This window comes from Chenopodium quinoa, unplaced genomic scaffold, assembly GCF_001683475.1.
Source record: "Chenopodium quinoa cultivar QQ74 unplaced genomic scaffold, ASM168347v1, whole genome shotgun sequence".
Taxonomy (NCBI): domain Eukaryota; kingdom Viridiplantae; phylum Streptophyta; class Magnoliopsida; order Caryophyllales; family Amaranthaceae; genus Chenopodium; species Chenopodium quinoa.
In genome coordinates this window covers 931,906-949,838 of record NW_018745684.1, presented here as the reverse complement: position 1 = coordinate 949,838, position 17,933 = coordinate 931,906, and the positions used below count along the sequence as shown (strand labels likewise).

The 17,933-nt window shown below is 36.8% G+C and overlaps 3 protein-coding genes across 5 annotated transcripts; all 3 read left to right on the top strand.

Annotated features, from left to right (window-relative positions):
• Positions 1-1,839: 1,839 nt before the first annotated feature.
• Positions 1,840-3,156, top strand: LOC110717870 (dof zinc finger protein DOF3.4-like). The gene has a single exon (XM_021896653.1). It carries the CDS (start codon positions 2,102-2,104, stop codon positions 2,804-2,806), a length of 705 nt encoding a protein of 234 aa, XP_021752345.1. The 5' UTR covers positions 1,840-2,101; the 3' UTR covers positions 2,807-3,156.
• A 1,320-nt stretch (positions 3,157-4,476) lies between these two features.
• Positions 4,477-11,043, top strand: LOC110717505 (nuclear pore complex protein NUP58-like). The gene is made up of 6 exons (XM_021896220.1): positions 4,477-5,054; positions 5,260-5,374; positions 7,068-7,541; positions 8,105-8,615; positions 9,645-9,685; positions 10,565-11,043. The coding sequence occupies exons 1-6, from the start codon at positions 4,771-4,773 to the stop codon at positions 10,598-10,600; spliced, it is 1,461 nt and encodes a 486-aa protein (XP_021751912.1). The 5' UTR covers positions 4,477-4,770; the 3' UTR covers positions 10,601-11,043.
• Positions 11,044-11,612: 569 nt separating this feature from the next.
• LOC110717419 lies at positions 11,613-17,933 on the top strand. Of its 3 annotated transcripts, none has more exons than XM_021896113.1 (13): positions 11,613-11,850; positions 11,951-12,013; positions 12,086-12,211; positions 12,586-12,672; positions 12,763-13,320; positions 13,577-14,056; positions 14,458-14,519; positions 14,627-14,732; positions 14,903-14,982; positions 15,268-15,585; positions 15,931-16,298; positions 17,255-17,410; positions 17,521-17,933. In XM_021896113.1, exons 1-11 carry the CDS (start codon positions 11,740-11,742, stop codon positions 15,968-15,970), a joined length of 2,031 nt encoding a protein of 676 aa, XP_021751805.1. In that variant the 5' UTR covers positions 11,613-11,739; the 3' UTR covers positions 15,971-16,298; positions 17,255-17,410; positions 17,521-17,933. The 3 variants fall into 3 exon arrangements, with proteins under 3 accessions (XP_021751805.1, XP_021751804.1, XP_021751803.1); XM_021896112.1 differs by having other exon boundaries at positions 17,517-17,933; XM_021896111.1 differs by having other exon boundaries at positions 17,255-17,933.

Genomic DNA, 17,933 nt, shown 5'->3' with positions numbered 1-17,933 from the left:
CAAATCACAACCAAAAAGAGAAAATGAGATCAAGGGAATTCATATAATCATATAAGACAACAGACTTTTAATTGGCTTTATAAATTATATTACTAGTATTCTAGTAACCCTCTAACAATTGAGATTTGAAAGTGTTCGGTTGAGACTTTAGAGAGAAGTTTATATACGTTAATTGACAGAGGATTAGAATATAAGAATATATAATACCAATTATCAAAAGCAATTGAAACCCGTGTTTTATCACAATTCTAGTCTAGTGGTACTTCGTATAACATTTAGAAATAATGCTAACTTACAAAAAAATAAAAGGAAAAACTGCCGGAAATAATCTCACCTTTGGGACGTCCACAAAAAAAAAATCCCACCTTTATACCCAATCTGCTCCTAATGGTCCCAACCAGTCAACTAACTTATAATAACAAGTTGCCTTACACGTGTCAGCCTGTGATTGGTCAAAAAAAAAAAAAAAAAAGTTTTAACTTTTTTAAGGAAAAAAAAACATAAATTAATTGATTAATTAGAAAAACCACCCACAAGCCCTAACAACCCTCTCCACCGCCTGTTCCGGCCATCCTTGCTGCCGAACTCCCCTGCCCCACAGCGCCGACTGCCCAAACCGCCACCCCCAGCGCCGACGCCCCCCTCCCCCTCCCCCGAACCACCAACCTCTCTTCCACCGCCACAAAAACCCCCGAAAACCAACCATCCCGCAACCCTTGAAAACCCTCTCCGCCCCAATCCTGGCTCCCCTCCCCTTCCCTCGTTTTGATTCCGGCAGCTCTCCCCTTCCCCCGTCCCGATTCCGCCTCCCTCCCCTTTCACGATCTGATGGTTGCTCCGATCTGTGTTGCGGCCTCCCTACCCTTTCCCTGATCTGATGGTTGCAGCCCCAGTCAGCCACGGTTAATCGCCGAATTGCAGCAACCACATCGAAGCTCGCGTCGTCGTCGTCGTCTGGACTGGGTAGGAGGAGTACCGACGAATGGCTGGTGGTCTGGGCTCGGCGACGTGTCTCGACTGATGGTCTAGGCTTGGCGACGTGTCTGGTCTGGGCTGATGGTGGCGGTGGGGAGGTGGGTGGGGATGGTGGTGGTTGTTTAAACATAATTAATTAAATAAATAATAATTAATTGATATTAAAATTAAAATTTATTTTTTGACCAATCACGTGGTGACACGTGTAAACTAAACTTAATTAAAAAAAAATTACCTACTCAACCGGCTCCAGGTCACTTGGGACCATTAGGAACAGATTGAGTATAAAGGTGAGATTATTTAAAAATAACCCAAAGGTGGGATTATCCCCGACAATTTTTCCAAAATAAAAATAATGCTAACTTTAACTAACTTTACTCAACAATACTTTTATTGGTCATCTAGACAATAACTTAGATAATTTGTAAATTTGATAGTTATTTAATTTATCATACACTTTACACTAACCATAAGAACTAGCTAAATCAACTAATAACATCAAATTAACCAACTACAACTGAGTATGCACTAACAATTAAAAAATATCAAACACAAATCAAAATAAAGATCAAAAGAGAATCACCAACATTAGCCTTCTTGAGCCCTTGACAACAAAAAGCCCCTAGTCCCCCACACAAATCCAGTTCGATACTAATATCTGACCAAAAGATTTTTTACCTCATTTGCCTAAACCTTACAATACAAACAAACTTTCTACCCTCTATCAAATTTTGGTCAAAGACAATATAAAAAAACAGCACTACAAATTGACAGATACCCAAAACCATGAATATCACATAAATCACTCTCCTAATAAAAAAACAGTAATATTGGCAAGTCCTTATCCATTAACTTATTATGTCTCACTCAAAAGAAAACAAAAAAAAGAATTATCTCCCCAAACACCCGACTCATTAACTGAATAAAGCTGTTCTCATTTCTCCTCACTGTTTGCCTTCTTCTGCATGCTCTGCCTCTTCTCACTACTACTACTTCCCATATTAATACCCTTCTTCCTCCCTTTTTTATTCTCAACCAAATTAAACAAACACACCCTTAAAAAACTAAAAACTCCTCTCTTAATTATTCTCCTTCTGTTCCTTTGAATTATTAACCCAGGCCACGTATGCCGACTGAGGCGGGCGAGAGGGCGGTAAGGGCGCAACAGATGGGAGCGCCGTTACCGCCCGTGGAACAACAAGACCCACTCCCTTGTCCACGTTGCACCTCAACCAACACAAAATTCTGTTACTACAACAACTACAACTTCTCTCAGCCACGTCACTTTTGTAAGTCTTGCCGCCGTTACTGGACCCACGGTGGCACCCTCCGTGACATACCTGTTGGCGGTGGGTCCCGGAAGACGGCTAAGCGGTCACGTACTTCTTCATCATTGGTTACTTCCACGACTTCTACTTCTTCGGGTGTTTCTATTGGGCCGGGTCTCGAGCCCATACCCGTTTCTCAGCAGGCTACTCCTGTTTATGTTTCACTTCCGTCGACTACGGCTGGTGGCGGTGTTGGTGGTGGGTTTACGTCATTGCTGAGTAGTGGTGGGCCTGGAGGAATACTCGCGTTAGGTGGGTTTGGGCTTGGGCTCGATGATGTTGGGTTTGGGCTTGGACGTGGGGTTTGGGCTTTTCCTCATCATGAAGTTGGGTCGTATGTAAATGGTAGCAACGGCGGTGGTTGTGGAGGAGGAGAAGGGGGTGTGAGTAGAAGTGACACGTGGCACATGGAGAGTGGTGAAGTGGTTGGGTTTGTTGGTGGTGAATGTTATAATTCCTTACCAGAACTTGCTATTTCTACAACAGGCAATGGTCTCAAGTGAGATTAATTTCTCCCCCAATTCCCTTTTTTTTTCTTGGAAAATTAAAAAACATAATCAAAGAAAAAAAAATACCATTAAATTATTGTAGTTTTTCTTTTATACTCCGTACTAATGTTATGTTATGGTGTAATTGGGAGGGTATGGCTGTAATTTTGATGGGGGGTTAAATTAGGTAGGTTAATGTGGAAATTGAGTGTATTTTCAGTAGTGTAATTGAACCTGCTATGAACAGCTTGAGATCATATTATCATATGTAGTGATTAGTGAGTTTTGGTTGGTTGTAATGGCTTTGTTTTCTATGAATAGAAGATAGCCTGGGTTAATGAATATTAAATCCAATTGTTTCTCGATTTTCGCGTCCTTTATTTTACTTGCCTCATTTAAGTTAGTAATCTATTAATTACATAGATGGTGAGCTAAAATGTTTCTTAGATTCCCCCTAATCCCCTTCATTATTATAGCTACTGTAGTAGTAACATTATTGTACTCTTGATTGTTGATACTCTGCATATAATTGAAGGATTTGCGTTTTCCAGAATAATGGGATCGCAGAGTACGTAATCACAAAAACATTATTATTCTAAAACTTAACTGGATAAAGATCAAGTTCTTATCTACAAAGTGATGTTTATAAAACTGGGAATCCCTATGAAACTACTCACGGAGTATTAAATTTGTATTGTTGTTTACTTCCTCTTTTTGGACATAAATGTCAAACTATTTGGATATTTGATTGAAAACTGTTGGTGCAGTTGAAATAAAATCAATATTCTATACATCATTGGATTTAGCCTATGAGAATGTACGAGAAAAACATGTCACTACTCCTTGATAAAAAAAGGAAGAGGGGCGGTGTGGGGGGGACAAATGAGATGTATAGACTAGTTGAGCTCTACTTCGTATTTGTCTATGATGAAACAATAACATACATATACTTTGTACATCGTATATATTGTCGCTTTTCCTGAAACAATGAGAAAAATACACTATTAAGTAGAAGAATATCTAACTAAGATAGGAAGCTAAAACAGTTGGCTAGTTCTCTGACTTTCAATTGTAAACTAAGGGGTTGAATCTCACCTAATTCATTTTAGGAGGGATTTCCCTAAAATTTCCTAAAAAAAATCAAGGAATATCCAACTAGCTGCCCCAACTCAATAGCATCACACAAATTTGTGTTGGAAATAGGTATTTTTATTCGATCGAGTTAACATGTATTTTTAATAAACAAGTGAACATCCTACAATTTGGCAAATTCTGTATAATATGCATCTTAATTTGAGTTTCATGGATAAATGTTGATAGGTAGTGGGCGAATATGGATATGAAATTTTTATGTATTAGGCCGCTATGGCCTATGGGTAGTAGGAAATTGATGAGTTTTTATATCATATGAGTCTCTTTAATTTTGCCCCGCATCTGCCCTTTAAATGACCCCACCTTATACCCACCAGGCCACCACTACTCAATACTTTACAATCCTTTTAAAAGATGTAATAAACTCCTAAATAGGTCTCTATATGTAATATTGTAATACGAAGGTACACATAATGGATGTCTATTTAAGTGATGGAAGTAGTCATGGAACAGATATACGCTTACGTTTTTACATACTTGGACAAATATGAATGTTGGATGTCTACTTATAATAGACTCTAACATATGAATACAAAGTGGCAAAAAACGGCCCAAATCGTAATTTGGGGCCCCGAGTTTAAATTCCAAGTCCCAAAAAATAAGAAGGTTTCTTCAACATTATTGCTTCATTCATCAGCTTCCCTCCTCGACTAGGGTTTTTTAAAACCCAGAAAAACAGTCGAAAGGGGGTTTTGTTTTTCAATTTCCCCTAAAATTTCTTCCAATTTTTACAATCGCGCCAATTTAGCAACCAAATTTCATTCTTCAAACCTTTTCAATTTACAAATGCTACATTTTCTCTCTCCTCCACTAACCAAGATTTAACAATGTCGTCTTTCTCTCTCTTCTCAACTCCCCAACAACAGCAACAACAACAATCTCCCTTTCAATTGCAAACACAACCCCAACAACAATCGAATCCTTTCTTGCAACAACAACAACAGCAGCAGCAGCAACAACAGTTTCAATTTCAACAACAGCAGCAACAACAGCAACAGCAACAACAACAACAGCAATTGTTTTTGTTTACAAATGAGAAAACCCCAGCAAGTTACAGTACTAAATGGGCAGATCTTCATCCTGACTCCCAGAAAGTTCTCTTGCAAATTGAGTAAAGTTTCTTTCTTGGCTTCTTTTTTTTTTTTTTTTTTTTTTTTTTTTAATTTTTTATTTTCCCTTTTGTTTTTAAATTTTCTGCTTTAATTGAAAAGGGTTTTCTTATTTTAATTTTATGATTTTGATTTCCCTTTTGTTTTCAATTTCTGTTTTAATCGATGGTTGTGTTCTTGTTTATTATTATGATTTTGGGTTAACAGAGATAGAATACTGGAGTACAGAGGTGAGAGTCAGAGTTTAGATCAATGTAACCGCCTCTTCGATTCATCGGTCTCCAATAATACTTTCGAGCTCGATGCTAGCCGCATTCTTCAGGTTACTTCTTTTTTCATTATTTATATTAATCTTGTTATTGTTATTTTTTCGAGCTTTAAGTCAAATATAGGTTGTTGCCGGAGTTGCATACTTGCATCTTCAATTTATTGCTTGAACATGTTTGCTTTGTATCGTGAAACTCGAACTATATGATGTCACTAGTCACACTGTTAATTTTAGCCTTCATGATTGATATTCCCAAAAAGACTACTTTTGAAATTTGTGTAGTCTCTCCATTATTGAAATTAAACTACTAATGGAATTTGTGTAGTCTCTCCATTATCGAAATTAAATTTAGGCTCCAAGTTCGTGTAGTTGATTATTTTTCTAGATGGAGGTTTCATTATTCTTCCTACTTTGCTAATCATGGAGTTGAGCATTGAGTTAAAAAAATGTTGTCACTTGAATCATACCTATGTCTTTACTATATTTTAAGGGGTTTACCTCTTATAGATACTTGCCACATGGTGTTGTTCACTTAGCAATGCCTTGGAAAAATTTTAGGACTTAGACCTTGATGACATGGCTATTTTTCCTGTAAAATTTTAAATCTTTTACTAATATCTTCTGCTTGCAACAACCATCAAGAGTTCAAGGCAAAGAACTTGATGACTTAATTAATTGTCCTTAATCTTAAAAGTCCATCCTTGTCCCTGGCAACCATCACTAGGTTGACATCCAATGTTTGGGATGACAACTTCTATTCTATATAAACATGCTGAAATCTAGAAGTTTTGATCTGTCTTTGTGTAGATTGTGATTCTGTTTTGGGTCATATACTTCTTTAATGCACGTTAACCAGATTGTATGTAGTATTAGAATTTGATTGCCAATTCTTTCAGGAGTTTACAACCTACAAATCTTTTACGATGTCTTACTGTGTTAGAGCATTTTGGTGCTGCACCTTTCTCTAAAATATAACTACTATGTCTCTATATACTTTCCCTATTTTCTTTATTGGGATGTCTCAAATTAGTTACCTCATTCTTTTGTGGTAATTTTTCCTATATACTCTTTCTATAAATTTGGGCCCTACACTCTTGTTATAACGCATGCCAACTTGCCACAGGGGAAGTAATTTAAGACTGGGGGAGTATAGTTGTTCTTTAATAATTAGACATTAAACTTAAAGGTAAGGATAGAAAAACACGAATAGTTTAAGTATACTAATTGCTATAACACTACAAACTGATTATGATTATCTATAATAATATTGACTTACTAAATCATTTTTGTTTTTAAAAAACATGCATTGCATTAGCCAAATTCTTTATTTATTTATTTTTTTTAATTTTTTATTTTCCTTCTTTTTGAAATCTGTTTCTTTTGTTCCCTCAAATATGAGAACACAAGATTTTAAGGGGAAGTAGGAAATATGAAACTTTAGTGCGTGTATAATCTTTTGTTTCCCTCAAATACAAGAACACAATAATTATCGGGAATTAGGATTATAAATCTTTAGTGTGTATTTTTTAATTTATTTATTATTTTTGCCTTTTTATTTGTTTTAATGATTTGTGAACTGCATGAATATCTTTGTCGTATATACCTTTAGTCAAATTTTAAAGCTGTCCTAGTTAGTAGCTAACTGATGTGTTTGTCCTGTATGACATTTAGTTGCATTTCCTGGCAATAGATTTTTCCCTTTTTAATGTAAGAGAACATTGAGAGCAATATTTTGATGTTCTCACAGGAACTTGGCGGAATTAGTACATCCATGGAAAGACAGAAAGTGACATTGCACGAGTTGATGGGTGGTGTAAAGGAAATGCTAAGAAACGCCGAGATTGCCATTCGTTCTTTTATGATTCTTCAGCCAAGGTTTCTTCATCAAAAAGGTGGGACTGCTTCAAATACTACTGCATCAGCTCAAACCCCTGGTGCATCAACAACACCTGGCGGATCAAGTCAAGCAGCTGCCAGCTCTATGGTGCCAGTAAATGATTTTTACTGTGGGCTTCCAACGAAACCGTCTCCATTTATGCAGCAAACAGTTGCTAGATTTGAGAAGTACATAGGAGAATGCCGGCAATGGATCGAGGAGTTAGAGCAGCTTCTACTCTCAGATTCTGATCGAAATTCCTTAACTTTTAACTCATCGGTTTTGCAGTCTTTTCCTAAAGTTCTGACCAATGTACATGAATTTTTTGTGCACGTGGCTGCTAAGGTAATCAGACATGTAATTAAATGCTAATTTTATCTGTATTTAGTTATTCCTGGCTTTGTATTACAGTCTCCTGAAATTTTTTGCATATGCATATAATGCTGGTTGTTGTTTAATTAGCAAGTGGTGTAGATGTTGTTTAACTGTTGGTTAAGGTTATAGCCTCTTTCGTGTAGGCAATACATCTGGACAGAACATTTAATCAGAGTATTATAATTGTTTAGTCTTTGTAACCAATTGATCTTGTAAGGGGGGACAAGCAAGCACTTGTGAGGGTCTTTGTTCATGTGAAGTGCCTCTGTAGTGCAATGATATGTCAACTGCTTTAGTATGTTGGTTAATTGTCCATCCTTATCCATAGTGATTGTGTAATTTTTTTCTGATGACTGTATTATCATTATAATTTCTATTGCTTCTGCTTTGCATTGGCTTTTGCAGTTTTGTATGCCTCTCAAAATGTTTTGCCTCTTAGTGTAAAGTTAATCATCAGTATTCCTTTTGGTTATTTCCTGCTCTTCTTCGATTCCCTTGTGAAAATCGATGAATTCTGTGTTACATTGTTTTAGGTTGAAAGTATTCATCAGTACATTGAATCCATGAGAACAGCATATCTTGCTGACCAGAGACGCCGTGGGGATGTTGGTGATCCATTTTTGGAGGCTAACAGGCGTGAAGTGGCCAGACAAGAAGCAGCTGCTAAAAGAGTGCACCCAACATTGCATCTGCCAGCAGCACCACAGCCAACAACTCAGGTTGCCGGATTGTTTGCTAGCTCAGGGGCTCCTGGAGTATCTACTGCACCACAGACTTCTGGAGCACCAGTGTCATCTTCAGCTGGAACTGGGTTTTCTCTCTTTGGAGCTACTCCTGCTAGCACGTCCTCATCTTCTCTGTTTTCAACCCCTGCAACGGCTTCAGGGGGCCTTTTTTCTACATCTATGGCCTCTCCTCAAACCTCACTCTTCCCTTCCTCATCGCCGGCATTTCCATCAGCCTCAACAGCCTCCTTGTTTGGTGGCAGTGCTCCTGCTTCTGCACCAGCTGGAAACTCCCTATTCTCAACTCCTTTTGGTTCAGGTACATAACACTTCAAGCTTACTTTCTGTGTAATAGTAGTGAATTAAGGACCTGGTAAATTCTTATTAATATATTAGTTATCTATGTGTTTCTCTCGAGTGGGGATGGATGGTTATATACACACTTGTTTTTAAGTGAATATGTAAGTACATACAGTTAAGAGACCTAAGGCCCAGTCCCTATAGTTAGGCTACCTTAAAGAAAATGCTGCTTTAAAATCTCACTAATTTCATTGCAGCCTGAATTTGGTGTGTATCATATGATTTTTTATTTTTTTTTTCTTTCTCCGGCGGGAGCTCAATGGATTGACTATTGAGAAGTTGTTGCCTTGTCGGCCTGTATCATTTTTTATAGCATTTTTTATGGGTTCAGAAATTGAAGTAACTGATTGGGTGATTAGGATCCTTGTTGGCTGACTGATTCCCCAATATAGTATCACAGTAGCTGAAGCTTTACTTCAATATTCTGGTATATATCTGTGAGCATATGGCTTATTTGTGTCTACATCCCGCCAGGATACCGGGAAAACAAAAATCTTGGTTGAAACATTCTATGCTGTTTTGGACATCCTTTTCTGTCTGGATGAATGTTGATTGCACATGCTCTACCAATCTAACACAGAATGTCTTTTTTAAAGAGATTTGGACCTGTGGAGGCAGTTGTTTTTAAGTTTGCTATTTATGCTGTTTGTTTTTAAACGGTTTGTATTCATATAGTTTCTTTGGATTTAATTTAGAGGTTTCATAAAATATCCGGCTCTTTTTACTTTTCGCGTCTTGGGCCATAATGTAATTTCACCTTCAATGTGGTTTGTGCAGTTAAATTTTATATCAATCTTGTTTTATCTCATCCAGTTTGCAATATTGCTATTCTTCGTATGCTTTGATCAGTCTATAAAAGCATACCACGTAATCACGTATATAGTATCTAATGTATTCTTATCTGATCAATGCATAAAGGATCACTTACTTTGGGCAAATTTGGTGGATTTTGTCATTCTTTTGATTCCTGATTTCCCTTGATTAACAGGTTCTGCATTAGGATCAGGGTCAAGCTTTGGAGCTACAAATGTAAGTCAATGTCTCATTCATTTATGGTTGCTAACATTAATCCTTCTATACTACTCTCTGCAGTCTGCCTCATATATTTTCCTGTATTTTATTTTGGTATGTTCCAAATTAGGAAAATTTGTGTAAAAGGACCTTTTAAGTGAAAAAAGACCTTTTAAGTTGTATTATGTTGTGAGGGGGTACTAGGGTGGTTTTTCGGGTGGTCAACAGCGGAGCTCCGACATTGACTCTTGACTCTCACGTGGGGGTCACGTGACTTCTAAAAAAAAGCCCACACGTTTTTTCCCCCCCCAAATTTCCCTCCTTTTCGAACTACCCCTTTCATACTTTCTAAAAAAAACGTGTGGCCGTTTTTTTTAAAAGTCACGTGACTCCCACGTGAGAGTCAACGCCGGAGCTCCCCTCGTTGACCACCCGGAAAACTCAACCTAGTACCCCCTTACAACATAATACAATTTAAAAGGTCCCTTTTCACAAATTTTCACTTAAAAGGTCCTTTTAAACAAAATCGACCCCTTAAAAGGTCCTTTTACACAAATTTTCCTCCAAATTACCACTTTATTACAGTATGTTATCTTTTTTGGTAAAGTCCTCCCTCCCCATGTGACGTGTATACCACAATTCTGCTTGCCATTTTTTTTTCCCATGCGATCATATCAACCTTAGTTTCCCATATTCTTGTTCATGAAATTATGTTTTGTAATTTACAACTTGCTTGGACAATTTTGTGAAAACATTTCTTGCTATATAAGCATATGTTCAGGAAGAACCTGTTGACCTTCAGATATCTTAAGCTGTCGTATATTGTTAAAACAGAGGTCAATATTTTACTGGTGTGATAATTCCTGTTACTCATCCCATTTCTTTTTGAATTGGCAGAGAGCTAAGCCAAGGTCTCGAACCTCTCGGAGGTAACATGAGCAGCTAGTCAAGAAATTTTGAGATTATACTCGAGGTTTTTGAATGTCCGTGTAGCCGGGTATTCTAAACTGCCTTTGAAGCCATCAGTTTACAAATGTCCGTGAAGCCTGATATTCTGAAATGGCTTTGAAGCCTGATGTTTTCTAATGAGTGCTGACACCAGTCTTTGTGCATCTTCTAGCGGATTTGCTTCTACATAATTGTTGCTGTAAATGGAGTCAACAAGTAGAAAATTGTAGAATAAGCCTTTAGGTGTTAGATTCTTATAGTAGATTGCGGATTCTTTCCACCCTGAGAGAGAGAGAGAGAGAGAGAGAGTAGAAAAAGTGTTGTACTGATAGATGGTCGAAGAAAGCTGATGATTTTAATTGAGAAGACATTGTCAAAATGATTTTAATGAAGACATTATCTTGTTTTTTATTGATATTCATTTAACATTTGCCCTGTAACTGATTTCTTATAGGTTTTTGAAAAGCTTTGTGAAGTGTTTGATTTCTGATTGTTCATTGCTGAAAGTTTGGGAGACCTGGTTGCTAAATGCTCAATCTTGACTTAACGATAATGTGCTTTAATCAAAAGTCTAGAATAAAAAAAACGACCTTCTGAGTCTTGGACATAAAAGTAGCCACTTAAAAGAATGGTATCCAATTGTACACTGAATTCGTTGGTGACGCAAGGACCGTTCTTATGAGTAAAAAGCAACAGACGAAATCTACTAAACTTACCCCAAGTTGTTCACAAGTAATCCAACTCTATTAAAGGCATATGGACAGTTCCATGAAAACATCACAAACATCTATGTAGTACTCTCTAATTGGAGCATTTGACATTTATCGGGAAATAAATTAAATAATAGACTTAATTGCTAATGATAGTCATTTGGTTATTGAATATAATTGTTTATCTTTATGACTCATGCTTTCTTCTAATACATTAATTTAAGAATTCTCCTCTTCATGACGATAGTTCTAATGTATATATACTTAATATAAATTATTTGTAACCTTTATTACTAACAAAAAATACGGTACTCGTATACCGTATATTTTGGTTATTTAGCTGAGTAAGCGCGCGCAGTTGTGGTGCTTGACCGAAGTTTGTGCCTCGAGACCGTTAGAACTTGTAATCCATTAATGGCGACTGAAATAGTCGTCGGAAAAATGTCAGATGGTGGCGAAGGCGGCGATTCCTTTTTTTCGAGCCTTTTCTCTCTCATCAACAACATCCTTCCTCGTCCTTTCACCGTATGAATTTCGATTTCTAGGGTTTCCTCTTATTTCATCTCCTTCATAATCCCATCACCAAGCTTTAATCTTTCTACTAATTCATTGATTAATTTTTCAGGAATTGGAGCTGATTTCATTTACAATGGAAAAAGAGAAGGAGCTTCTCAATTCTCTCTCTCAGGTGAGGTCTTCAACATAATTCTCGCATCATTTTCAATATTTTCTTTGATTAATTTATAACCCTAATTTTCAGATTTTTAACCTAATTCGGCGCTGGACTGATGAACAACAACAAGACACTAGCAGAAGTAGTGACAGTCAGAGCTCCGATTCGTGTTGTGGGGATGACGAAATTCTAACTAAGATAGTTGCAAATTTGGTATTGATTTTCCCCTAATTATTTTGAGTTTATGTCATTTTTACACACTTTATTGATTTATTATTAAGTAATAGTAGGAGTAAGTGAGTAACAACATTAACCACATATTTGTATCATTGCACACGGTACATTTTAGTGTTGATCATGGTGGATTATCCATGATATATCCTCATTTGAGATGGATGAGGAACAAAGGGTGGGTGGGACAACTATTAAAATCCTTCGATTGGTTGGGATAATGTGACAACAATTTCTGAATGGAGTTTGTTTTATTATCCAACAAGGAATGTGCTTTTGAGTTTAGAATTGTTCTAGCTTGTGGTCTCATTTGAAGATTTGACTTAACAATGTATATTTATTAATTTATTTGACAGGTTTCATTACTAAATGCCAGGAGTCAATATGTTCGTCATATGGTGGGAAACATATTTCTGGTCTTCTCAGAGTTTCTTCTTCCCTATGTATGGTTCCATTAATGCATTTTTTGTCCAACGTATCAGTAATCTTTGATTATTCTGAAAAATTATTGGTTGGTAGTCATTATGTGACAGGGAAACAGCTGGGACAGGTTTATTCGCCTGCTATGTGTTTGCTTTGAGCTTGCAATGAGTAATATCGTACAACATTGGCCACAATCCTTGACGACTGATGCTGACAACTCTAAGTCTGTTGTATCAAACATGAAATCTGTTTTGAATAATTCAACTTGGAATGGTGTAGCTGAAATTTTACGAATTTTAAGGGGGGTTGTAAAACATTTGAAGGGTACAGATGATGATGAACTCATGAAATTATTCTCGAATTCTTTGAGTAATTGTCTGACGAATGTTCCTTGGGATTTACTAAATGTAATTCACCACGACAGCACCCACAGCAAAACCAAAGTTGGAGGTTCTTATGGAGAGGCAGCAGAAAAAATTCTCTTTTTGGGAAATTTCGTTCAGCTGCTCTGCTCCGTAGTTGATCTTATAGGGTCTACTGATGGAGCCGATTCTCATTATAAATCCGCTATTCTATATGAGATCAATGATCTTGTTCCTAGACTGCTAATGTGGTGTCATGTTGAAGAATGGAGTCATATCTTTCCATATTTCCGGCACAAAATTTTGGTATGGATTTGTTTTATCTTTTTTCTTGTAAATGCTAAGCCTTTGTTGGTTAATGTTCCTTATTAGTTTCCCATTGAGAATCACAATAAGATGCTTAATGTTTTTTGATAAGTGACTTATTTTCAAGGAAACAAGAAAAGAGAATATTACAAAATTTCAAGGGCCTTTGTATATTGTGCTTGGTCCTTAACATGATTAAAGATTTTTCGCATTCTAGCTTTATCACTATACATAAGTTATTTCTTGTACTGAACAGATGTTGATGGTAAAACTCAGCTTTAACATGCAACTAGGTTGTTCGATTCTCATTCTGTGGTTGCAACTCCTTCATGAACACTATCAGGATTTACTTTCAAGTCCCATCTCTCAGTTTGCATGTGGTCAGAGTGATACTTTGGAAGGCTCTCCTTTTTTGTTGTCTCTTGGTGACCAGGAAGTATGTCATCTGTCTTCGTACCATCTACAAAGGAGAGCTATTTTTCTTTTCCTAAGATGTTCTTTGAGCTTGATTAGCCTCACAAAAACCGATGACTTCCAATGTACTTGTGCAAGGCCAAGCTCATTTACTGTATTTGATATGAACACAGTCAAAGAATGCTTTGCCAAAAAGAAGGAGCTACTTCAGTTCTATGAGTGGCTTCAAGTTCATTTTCCTTCTATCGTGACCGAAAATGAGATAAAATTGGATAAGTGCATCAAATTCGCTTCATCCTTCATCAAATTTTACATGCAAGAGGTTTGTTCTTCTTTTAAGGTGTCTTCTCAAGTCAAATTAAGTGCTTATGGAGTCTTGACTCATGGTTGGTTTTACGTGTTTAGTATAACTACTATCTTTTCATCTGCGATGTATTTTTTCTGGCTTTCTTTGTAGCATTTCCTAAATAATAGTTTGTGTCAAAGTCCATCACTCCATCTGCTATCATACAAGGAATTTTGGAGCCTTTGTATGTGAGTAATAGAGATTCTTATTCACACCAACTTGATAGAGTTAGCAATGTGTCGTCAAGAATACACGTTACACTTGCTTGTTCTTTTATGCCCCCATTGCCCCAATTTCTTTGCCTTAGAGCCTAGGGAAGAGGGTTTCTAATGCTGTAATCTTATGCCAGTTATAATTTGTTCTCTCGTGTACCATAGGATGATATGTTATTTGAAGTACTCTTGCAGATGTTTACTATACCTTCATGGGCTGAGAGACTGTAAGTTTAATTACATTTCAGTTTATCACTATGTTGGTTCTAGTTAGCAAGCCGATTTTTACAATGTTTTCAGAACTAGTTGTATAAGCCTTCTTGATTTGTATCAGGTTTTCCAATGAGGGGAGGGCTTGTCATGTCACTGAGGAGGACATTCTTTTTCACGTCTCAAACCTTTTTAATCCTTTGCTTCTGTTTCATGTATTCCTTGCAGAAGTGAGTATATACTAAACAAATCGTGAAATATCAGTAGAACATTTTGCTCATTATGTCATGTATTGTTCAGATATGGGTTTTTTTTATCTTGATAGAAAGTTTTGTTAATTTTTCTTGCAGCATTAATGTCAAGAGTTATGAACATAAGATTTTTTTTTTGTTAATTGCAGCTGCAATATGATCATCAACTGCTTCTTGATTATCTTATTTCGAAAGATATGGGTGGAAAATGTGCTGAATATCTTTTAAGGCAAGTGTTCTGCTAGCTGATGTCTTTTCTACTCTTGAGTACCACCTACTTATCATGACTATATTTATTTGTGATTCGAGATTGAGTATGTTCAAGTTGTAGCCTGATTTCATGTTTCATTGGTTGCTATTTGTTAATGTATGTATATGGATGTAAGCTTGGAGATATATCTGAGTGACAAGTAGGAATTCACCAGGCGCATGCTTGAGTAAAAACTGATATTAGTTTGAGTAAAAACTGATATTAGTTGATATCTTACTTTTTGAATTGAGTATTTTATTTCAGGTGCTTGCGTATTGTATGTGATTCGTGGGAATTGTTTTTGAAGTATTCAGTTAGAGAAGGTCTTGTATACCAAAGTATTTGTCGAAGGGGCTGCAAGAAACGAAGGGCATCTCCTGATGACTCTTCTGTTGGGCAGATAGATACTCCATTGGAAAGTGGGCTTGCCTTTGAGCTAAACCAGTTAGAGTGCAATCTGGGGAGGATTGAAAGCCTACAATTTGAGGATGCTAAAGGATGCTTGCTTTCTCTTAAAAGCGCCCTGAGAAAGCTTCATAGGAGGAAGTTGTTTCCATATAATCCAGAAGTTCTAATGAGACGGTATGTTTGCTTAGTGCTGGCACAATTCCACTATACTCTTGCTGGAGCTCTAAAATTGCTCCTCTTTGTCCCCTTTTTAATATGATGTAAAAGGGAGGCTTTACAGTTTAGTTTAGTTCACTAAAACATTTATGATAAAGAATAATCAATTTGTAACTCTAAAGGTCCTAAAGGGGGAAACTTGCTGGTCTTTCAAAGAAAATGCTATATCTTGAGTTCCCTTGGGTTTTGCAAACTGGAAATGTGACTATCATGAAAATTTCTGTGCCACATAACCTCTGGCCAGATCTTGTTAAATTCAGGTTAACTAGTTTAGTAGATAAAGTAACATTTATTAACTTGCAGGCTAACTAGGTTCGAGGAGCTCTGTGATCGACTTGTTTAGACTTTACGACTATTAAGGCTGAGTGGATGAAAGGCATCTTGTTTGTTTGATGTGCAACCCCTTTCTTCATTTGTAAATGGTCAAGCTGCATGCAGAATTTGATGTTCTTGGAAGGGTGGATAAGTTTATATTTGAGGAATAGGCTGTCATGCCTTCTCTTTCGTAGCGCTTACTGTTTGGCTCAAGATTGCTATCCGTTGTAACGCATGCATGAAAGGTGATGGCACAAAAGTATATTCATGCTTAAGCAATTAGACCTTTCAAGCTTCGGAAGGTGGGAGGACTGTATTCAAATTTCAACTTCTCGGAGCGTGCTGTGGCAATAATGGTATGCTAGTTTCTGTGAGTGGAATAGATGCATTATATAGATATTTTTCTTTTAGCATCCTGTCAAAGTCATATTTATTGACATTGTTTATTACAGTTGGCACCATGCTGATTGTGACAAAGGTAGGGTCTCTCGAAACTTAAGTCATTTACTCTCTATTTCCATCATGTTTTGGGATGGGAGGAGAAACTTTTGCTGCAAGCATGTCCTCATATAAATGTTGATCAATAGTATTGACATTTTAAAATGTGTATTTTATAGGACTTATCACCTTGCAACTGTAGAAAATTCTTGATGTTATACTGTAGATTCAACTAGATGGTGACTTATGTATGCTTATCATGTTTATAATTTATTGATGTTGGCATTATATTGACAATCAACCCTTATGAAGTGATGTAATGTCTTCATCTAGAATAATTTGCAATATTTCTTAACCCGTATTAACCCGTTGTTAATAAATAGTGCTAGTCGAGTTGTATGTTAACATCTATTTACAAGAGGTGGACAACTGTTTCAAATCCAGAATCAAGTCATTTGTTTAAGTTCAAATTATTCCGGTTTGGAAAGTGGGGTTCCGGCAGGGTCTTTGATTTTGGAATGAACATGCAAAAGAGTGCATGTTAGCTATTCTCAGGAGTCTGTTGTGGTAAATTCCACAGATGTTAAATTTAGTAACTTAGTGCTGTTCTTAGTTTTCATGTAGCCAGAATTTCTGCATTACTGAAGTATTTAGAGTTCCTATGAAGAAGTAAGATATGATTTGTTAAGTAGTCCTTTAAGTTGAATGGTATTTCGTTGTAACTTTTTAAAATATTTGTCATATTCCAATTCTTAAAAAAAATCTAATGCGGTGTTATGCTGTAGAATTAGGATCAAGTTTGTTACCGTTCTCATCAAATTCATCATGGTATTACCTTATACAGGGTTCTAATTTGCAATTGGTTTTGATGTAGGATTTGGTGCTGATGGAATCAGGAAATGAAGGGTGTGCATAAATTGAACCCCAACCTGCACTGATGCCAAGGACTCATCTGGGGAGTTGTATGTCGGTATGTCTAGAATTGTGTGTCAAACCAGAATTCTTTAGGATCCGACTCAGCAATATTGAAGTATGTAAGCAAGAACCAAGAAATCCTTAGTTCTATCATATTTCTTGTATTTTAATTATTATTTCTGTATCCACTAAGATGCACTATTTTAAATCCTTCTCCTAAGGCAGCAAGTAAAACTCCAACTGAATACTTTTGCGGGGCTTTTGCCATGGCAACGGTAGCACCGCAGCATCCATTCCTCCTTTGCTGTGCCTAACCAGAACCACCTTCTTACCATTGGGCAACCATGCCACGGATACCAAAGGCTTATTAATCAAGTTATTATACTCTTGATATCGTGAAGGTGTGAGCCTCTTTCATTTGCGTCATGCTGCCGCCAGAGACTGTGTGGCCCATTTTAGGTGCTGTTACCCAATTTTCTGCTTTGTTTAGCATGGCTTTGAGCTTGTATTAGCACCATAACCCATGCCTTGAACTAGAATAAATTGTCTTCCCTGTTTTATGGCCTCCATTTTTCTTCTGAAGGTGCAATACTTTTGCAGCCATGAATTAGAACACTTTTGAATCTAGTTATGTTCGA

Bases quoted from the DNA above. Each gene is read 5' to 3' on its own strand.
- LOC110717870 (XM_021896653.1), top strand. From the start codon at position 2,102: ATGCCGACTGAGGCGGGCGAGAGGGCGGTAAGGGCGCAACAGATGGGA.
- LOC110717505 (XM_021896220.1), top strand. From the start codon at position 4,771: ATGTCGTCTTTCTCTCTCTTCTCAACTCCCCAACAACAGCAACAACAA. The intron at 7,542-8,104 runs GTAATCAGACAT...ACATTGTTTTAG, and splicing joins TTGTGCACGTGGCTGCTAAG to GTTGAAAGTATTCATCAGTA. The intron at 8,616-9,644 runs GTACATAACACT...CTTGATTAACAG, and splicing joins CTCAACTCCTTTTGGTTCAG to GTTCTGCATTAGGATCAGGG.
- LOC110717419 (XM_021896113.1), top strand. From the start codon at position 11,740: ATGGCGACTGAAATAGTCGTCGGAAAAATGTCAGATGGTGGCGAAGGC. The intron at 14,733-14,902 runs GTGAGTATATAC...TGTTAATTGCAG, and splicing joins TTCATGTATTCCTTGCAGAA to CTGCAATATGATCATCAACT. The intron at 14,983-15,267 runs GCAAGTGTTCTG...ATTTTATTTCAG, and splicing joins TGTGCTGAATATCTTTTAAG to GTGCTTGCGTATTGTATGTG.